Source organism: Gymnoscopelus microlampas (genome assembly GCF_963454915.1).
Source record: "Gymnoscopelus microlampas genome assembly, chromosome: 17".
Lineage (NCBI taxonomy): Eukaryota > Metazoa > Chordata > Actinopteri > Myctophiformes > Myctophidae > Gymnoscopelus > Gymnoscopelus microlampas.
Window position 1 is genome coordinate 49,142,113 of NC_139954.1, and position 7,500 is coordinate 49,149,612.

A 7,500-nucleotide genomic window follows, 5' to 3' on the forward strand; every position below is an offset into this window, starting at 1 on the left:
TAATAAACAAACAAATCCACAAGATAAAATCCTCACCATGAATAAATAAGCTAGTTATATTGATACTAGTAAACAAACATTGCCTGAAAATGTTTGCATGTGACTGTTTTTTTATATTGCCAACCGCAAGCTATTTAAGATGTTATCACGGCTCTATTTTTTTATCTACTAGCATTCACTAAACCGTTTAACCCTTTGAGACCAGGAGCGCATTTGTGTCATTTTTTCAGATTTCTTTGGCTGTTAAAACATTGCAGATCTACAAGCTCATAGCGCGGCACAGAGTGCCGCGCTATGAGCTTGTAGATCTGCTATTCCTTTGAAAAATTGCGCCAAATTTGTGCAAATCTTTGAATATATATTTTTAAAGCGAACATTTGTAACTCAAATCTGGGGGATTCTACAAATACCTTCCAAATCCTAACAGTTTTTTGAAAAACTTATGTTTCTATAATCAGTGGTTCTCAAACTTTTTTCATGTCAAGGATGTATTTGGCCGCCATCTCAAAATGTGTTGTTCTAGGGACCCCCCAAAAGCAAAGATTTGAGTTAAAAATGTTTGCTTAAATATACATATTGAAAGATGTGCACACATTTTCATGATTTTTCAAAAGAAAATAGCACATCTACAAGCTCATAGCCATGCCCTCAGTGCTGCACTATGAGCTTGTAGATCTGCTATTTTTGAATAGCTAAATAACTCCTAACCCTAACCCTAAGACACACAGATGCGTTCCCGTTCTCAAAGGGTTAAGTGGGGAGAAACCATGTTGACATAACAGTGTTTTTTCCCTTCCTCATTGGTGGGTTTAGAACATGTTACCTAGCTTATAGCGAGGCACCATCGCGGTGCTACTACTATTCGAGCTCGCATTCATTTTTCATCATATTTAATAACCTGGGACGTATGAGAACCGTCTCTCTCCCAGAGGAACACCAGGGCTATATCTCCTCTTTCTCTCATGGCTCAGATCAGATGAGACAGACCCAGCATGTGTTGATTCAGAGACCGAGGGGAGAGAGGGAACATAAGGCAATATCCTCCTCTTTCTGAATGACGGCAAACGTTGGAAGTGTTTGTCCAACGCACCTTTAGAGGGTTTTATAGAAATGGGTCTCTCGGGCGAATAGCTCTCTCCTCCGAGCGCCTTAATCTCTGTGAGTGAGCAGTGTAAACACCCCGAGGTTCATTTTCCGGGGGACGTCGACTTAGAACCAAAGCCTCACGGGGGACCACTGTCTGCAGGACCTGGAGAGAGTAGAGAGCCTTATTGTGCAGTGTTGCCAGATTTTTTTGCGAGAGAAAATAAGCAACCAGGTCTATGAAAACAAGGCCAATAGACCACATGAGCACTTTAAACCTGTCCTATATGCATCGGAAATGACAAAATACAAGCTCTACGAGGTCAACACAAATCTATTACGGGGGTCCCTGGCACACACTATTGTCAGATGTTTAAGGAGTAGTCTTATTTTCTATCAATTACACACCCCATGAATGAAGCCTTGAATTCATGGATTTTTGCCGCATTCCTGAGACAATAATTTGATGACCGGGTGTACTTCCGGTTGGAGACACAAAGAGTCTACCTTGTGTCTCCTACCGGATACATTAGCATCTTTACACCGGTAATTGTCTTAGAAATGCGACAAAAAAAAATTCATGAATTCAAGGCTTCATGGGGTCTGTAATTGATTCAAAATAAGTAATTTTTTGGGGTGAACTACTCCTTTAACACGCACAATGACGCACGTGTTTCATGTCTCTCACGCGAGAACCTCCTCCATGTCCATGTCCATGCCGGATGTACTGATTCGCTCCGAGCTGGGATCGAACCCTAGTCTCCCACTCGGCAAACCGACGCACAGCATGCCGTGCTAATAGAGCTGAGACCCGATTGGGAGAGTTGTTGAGACCGGGTCTTGTCTGGGGCAGCACGCAAAAAAATAATCTGTTAATTAATGCCTACACTCCGTGATACAAGAGTGTAATAGCCCATAGCTATTAGTTGTGTTGTGAGCCGATAGCTCGCAACACATGCACGGCTTGTAGATCTACTATTTCCAAAACTTTTAATCAATTTTGAAAGTAGTGGTGTCTGTCTGTGGGTTTTAAAATATTAAACACATGAAAAATACTAATAAGATTGTGTGACTAAATAATAACCACAATGGATCCACTGGAACACAGTTTTGCTTTTATTTCCCCGTTTCCTGAAAAGTTACGGCTTTACAAGTTTTTATGCCCGACAGCGATGAACAGTTTACAGCTCAGCCTCAGCAGGGACTTACTGCCTTCCTTCAACCAAAAGGAACCCCCCCCCCCCCCCCCCCCCCCCTCCTGTCGAGGGCGCACATCCCCTTTGTCAGTCTCTACACTGAGACGAGGCCCTTAATCATGGCAAGCAAAGGGACATCTGACCAGCTTCATTTTCTACTGATATGTGCTTTCATCTTGACCCGGCAGCTTCTAAAGAGAACCAGGCGCTTCTGAGAGGAGCTTTCCATTATTATGGACTGGAGAAATGTTTAGAGCCAGACTGATATATCCGTTGGCCGTTTGGCCAAATAAATGTCGCCATTATTTGAGTTTATATCGGCCGATGTATCCCGATTTTTTGTATTCCCTGTACACTGCAAAGTACAAGTCTTTAATCGTCTCCGCCAGGCCGAAAGGCATGGCAGAGACTATGTCTGTCTGTCCGTTCGTGTGTTTGTCTGTCTGCAAGCAGCTAATCTCCGGCACTGTTGGCCCGGTCGCTGCGAAACTGTGCACACACACTCCCTGGATGCCAAAGCCGAACGTCTGCCCTAAATATTTCAGATTGGCTTGTTATAGCGCCACCAGGAGGCTGATTTTTGCAAAAAATAAATAATTATAATACTCGTACAGATTCTGTCCAAACATCACACAAATCGGTACACAGTATCTCTATAGTCATGTAATCAACACGGATCTGTCCGTTTTTACATATTCCATCGTGATTGGCTAAGATTGGCTTCCAAAGTTTGCAGGATTGGTCCTTTTTGAACAAAATGCCTCAAATCATGAACGCAGTGTGCGACTTCCGTGAAATTTTGCACACACATTCCCACTAGGCCGAGGAAGAAATGCCACCCTTTTCACATTGGCCTGTTATAGCGCCACGAGCAAGTCTAATTTAGCAAAACACATTTTTGGAACAAAAATGCCTCAACTCATGAATGCAGTGTCAGGTGAAAGGTCTCAGCAGAAATGGCACCCTTTTCACTTTGGCCTATTATAGTGCTCTGAGGAGCACCTTTTCTAGTTACACTTTCAAACTGCATTTTCAGATGGCGTTTCTCATGAGTATAGCCTAAATGCTTCTCATTTCCTAAACCCTGCTTTAAGGGATGCCTGTTGTTCCGTGCAATGCTTCCCGAGCAGGATTCCGTCTGAACGTTGTTTGTCTTTCTTTCTTCCTTTTCTTCCCAGATAAGTGTCTGGTGGCCCGCGGGGGCTGCAGCCACCAGTGCACGGTGGCCCCGGGGAAGGGCGTGGTCTGCTCCTGCCCCCCGGGGCTTCACCTGGACTCCAACAACCACACCTGCGAGGCCATGGACTACTGCAGCCAGCACCTGAAGTGCAGCCAGGTGTGTGAGCAGTACAAGACCACCGTGAAGTGCTCCTGCTACCCCGGCTGGAGACTGGACCCCGACGGAGACACCTGTCACAGCACAGGTACGTTATAGAGACACCTGTCACAGTACAGGTGCGTTATAGAGACACCTGTCACAGCACAGGTACGTTATAGAGACACCTGTCACAGCACAGGTACGTTATAGAGACACCTGTCACAGTACAGGTATGTTATAGACACCTGTCACAGTACAGGTGCGTTATAGAGACACCTGTCACAGTACAGGTACGTTATAGAGACCTGTCACAGTACAGGTACGTTATAGACACCTGTCACAGTACAGGTACGTTATAGACACCTGCCACAGTACAGGTACGTTATAGAGACACCTGTCACAGTACAGGTACGTTATAGACACCTGCCACAGTACAGGTACGTTATAGAGACACCTGTCACAGTACAGGTACGTTATAGACACCTGTCACAGTACAGGTACGTTATAGAGACACCTGTCACAGTACAGGTACGTTATAGACACCTGTCACAGTACAGGTACGTTATAGAGACACCTGTCACAGTACAGGTACGTTATAGAGACACCTGTCACAGTACAGGTACGTTATAGAGACACCTGTCACAGTACAGGTACGTTATAGAGACACCTGTCACAGTACAGGTACGTTATAGAGACACCTGTCACAGTACAGGTACGTTATAGACACCTGTCACAGTACAGGTACGTTATAGAGACACCTGTCACAGTACAGGTACGTTATAGACACCTGTCACAGTACAGGTACGTTATAGACACCTGTCACAGTACAGGTGCGTTATAGAGACACCTGTCACAGTACAGGTACGTTATAGACACCTGTCACAGTACAGGTGCGTTATAGAGACACCTGTCACAGTACAGGTACGTTATAGACACCTGTCACAGTACAGGTACGTTATAGAGACCTGTCACAGTACAGGTACGTTATAGAGACACCTGTCACAGTACAGGTACGTTATAGAGACCTGTCACAGTACAGGTACGTTATAGACACCTGTCACAGTACAGGTGCGTTATAGAGACACCTGTCACAGTACAGGTACGTTATAGAGACACCTGTCACAGTACAGGTACGTTATAGACACCTGTCACAGTACAGGTGCGTTATAGAGACCTGTCACAGTACAGGTACGTTATAGAGACACCTGTCACAGTACAGGTACGTTATAGAGACACCTGTCACAGTACAGGTACGTTATAGAGACCTGTCACAGCACAGGTACGTTATAGAGACACCTGTCACAGCACAGGTACGTTATAGAGACACCTGTCACAGTACAGGTACGTTATAGACACCTGTCACAGCACAGGTACGTTATAGAGACACCTGTCACAGTACAGGTACGTTATAGACACCTGTCACAGTACAGGTACGTTATAGACACCTGTCACAGTACAGGTACGTTATAGACACCTGTCACAGTACAGGTACGTTATAGAGACACCTGTCACAGTACAGGTGCGTTATAGAGACACCTGTCACAGTACAGGTACGTTATAGAGACACCTGTCACAGTACAGGTGCGTTATAGAGACACCTGTCACAGCACAGGTACGTTATAGAGACACCTGTCACAGTACAGGTGCGTTATAGAGACACCTGTCACAGTACAGGTGCGTTATAGAGACACCTGTCACAGTACAGGTACGTTATAGACACCTGTCACAGTACAGGTACGTTATAGACACCTGTCACAGTACAGGTACGTTATAGACACCTGTCACAGTACAGGTACGTTATAGACACCTGTCACAGTACAGGTACGTTATAGACACCTGTCACAGTACAGGTACGTTATAGACACCTGTCACAGTACAGGTACGTTATAGACACCTGTCACAGCACAGGTACGTTATAGAGACACCTGTCACAGTACAGGTACGTTATAGACACCTGTCACAGTACAGGTACGTTATAGACACCTGTCACAGTACAGGTACGTTATAGAGACACCTGTCACAGTACAGGTACGTTATAGACACCTGTCACAGTACAGGTACGTTATAGAGACACCTGTCACAGTACAGGTACGTTATAGACACCTGTCACAGTACAGGTACGTTATAGAGACCTGTCACAGCACAGGTACGTTATAGAGACACCTGTCACAGTACAGGTACGTTATAGAGACACCTGTCACAGCACAGGTACGTTATAGAGACACCTGTCACAGTACAGGTATGTTATAGACACCTGTTACAGTACAGGTACGTTATAGACACCTGTCACAGTACAGGTACGTTATAGAGACACCTGTCACAGCACAGGTACGTTATAGAGACACCTGTCACAGTACAGGTACGTTATAGAGACACCTGTCACAGCACAGGTACGTTATAGAGACACCTGTCACAGTACAGGTACGTTATAGACACCTGTCACAGTACAGGTACGTTATAGAGACACCTGTCACAGTACAGGTATGTTATAGACACCTGTCACAGCACAGGTGCGTTATAGAGACACCTGTCACAGCACAGGTACGTTATAGACACCTGTCACAGTACAGGTACGTTATAGAGACCTGTCAAAGTACAGGTATGTTATAGAGACACCTGTCACAGTACAGGTACGTTATAGAGACCTGTCACAGTACAGGTACGTTATAGAGACACCTGTCACAGTACAGGTATGTTATAGAGACACCTGTCACAGTACAGGTACGTTATAGACACCTGTCACAGTACAGGTACGTTATAGAGACACCTGTCACAGTACAGGTACGTTATAGAGACCTGTCACAGTACAGGTACGTTATAGAGACCTGTCACAGTACAGGTACGTTATAGACACCTGTCACAGTACAGGTACGTTATAGAGACACCTGTCACAGTACAGGTGCGTTATAGAGACACCTGTCACAGTACAGGTACGTTATAGAGACACCTGTCACAGTACAGGTGCGTTATAGAGACACCTGTCACAGCACAGGTACGTTATAGAGACACCTGTCACAGTACAGGTGCGTTATAGAGACACCTGTCACAGTACAGGTGCGTTATAGAGACACCTGTCACAGTACAGGTGCGTTATAGAGACACCTGTCACAGTACAGGTATGTTATAGAGACACCTGTCACAGTACAGGTATGTTATAGACACCTGTCACAGTACAGGTGCGTTATAGAGACACCTGTCACAGTACAGGTATGTTATAGACACCTGTCACAGTACAGGTACGTTATAGAGACCTGTTACAGTACAGGTACGTTATAGAGACCTGTCACAGTACAGGTACGTTATAGAGACACCTGTCACAGTACAGGTACGTTATAGAGACACCTGTCACAGTACAGGTACGTTATAGAGACACCTGTCACAGTACAGGTACGTTATAGACACCTGTCACAGTACAGGTACGTTATAGAGACCTGTCACAGTACAGGTATGTTATAGACACCTGTCACAGTACAGGTACGTTATAGAGACACCTGTCACAGTACAGGTGCGTTATAGAGACACCTGTCACAGTACAGGTATGTTATAGACACCTGTCACAGTACAGGTACGTTATAGAGACACCTGTCACAGTACAGGTACGTTATAGACACCTGTCACAGTACAGGTACGTTATAGAGACACCTGTCACAGTACAGGTACGTTATAGACACCTGTCACAGTACAGGTACGTTATAGAGACACCTGTCACAGTACAGGTACGTTATAGAGACACCTGTCACAGTACAGGTATGTTATAGACACCTGTCACAGCACAGGTACGTTATAGAGACACCTGTCACAGCACAGGTACGTTATAGACACCTGTCACAGTACAGGTACGTTATAGAGACCTGTCACAGTACAGGTATGTTATAGAGACACCTGTCACAGTACAGGTGCGTT

At 45.1% G+C, this 7,500-nt stretch overlaps 1 protein-coding gene across 1 annotated transcript in view; it reads left to right on the forward strand.

Annotated features, from left to right (window-relative positions):
• Window positions 1-7,500, forward strand: part of lrp1bb (low density lipoprotein receptor-related protein 1Bb) — a 597,729-nt gene that overhangs the window by 360,101 nt on the left and 230,128 nt on the right. The window contains exon 23 of the mRNA XM_084084305.1: window positions 3,458-3,703. Coding sequence (XP_083940431.1) covers window positions 3,458-3,703 — 246 coding nt within the window. The remainder of the gene's footprint in view (window positions 1-3,457; window positions 3,704-7,500) is intronic.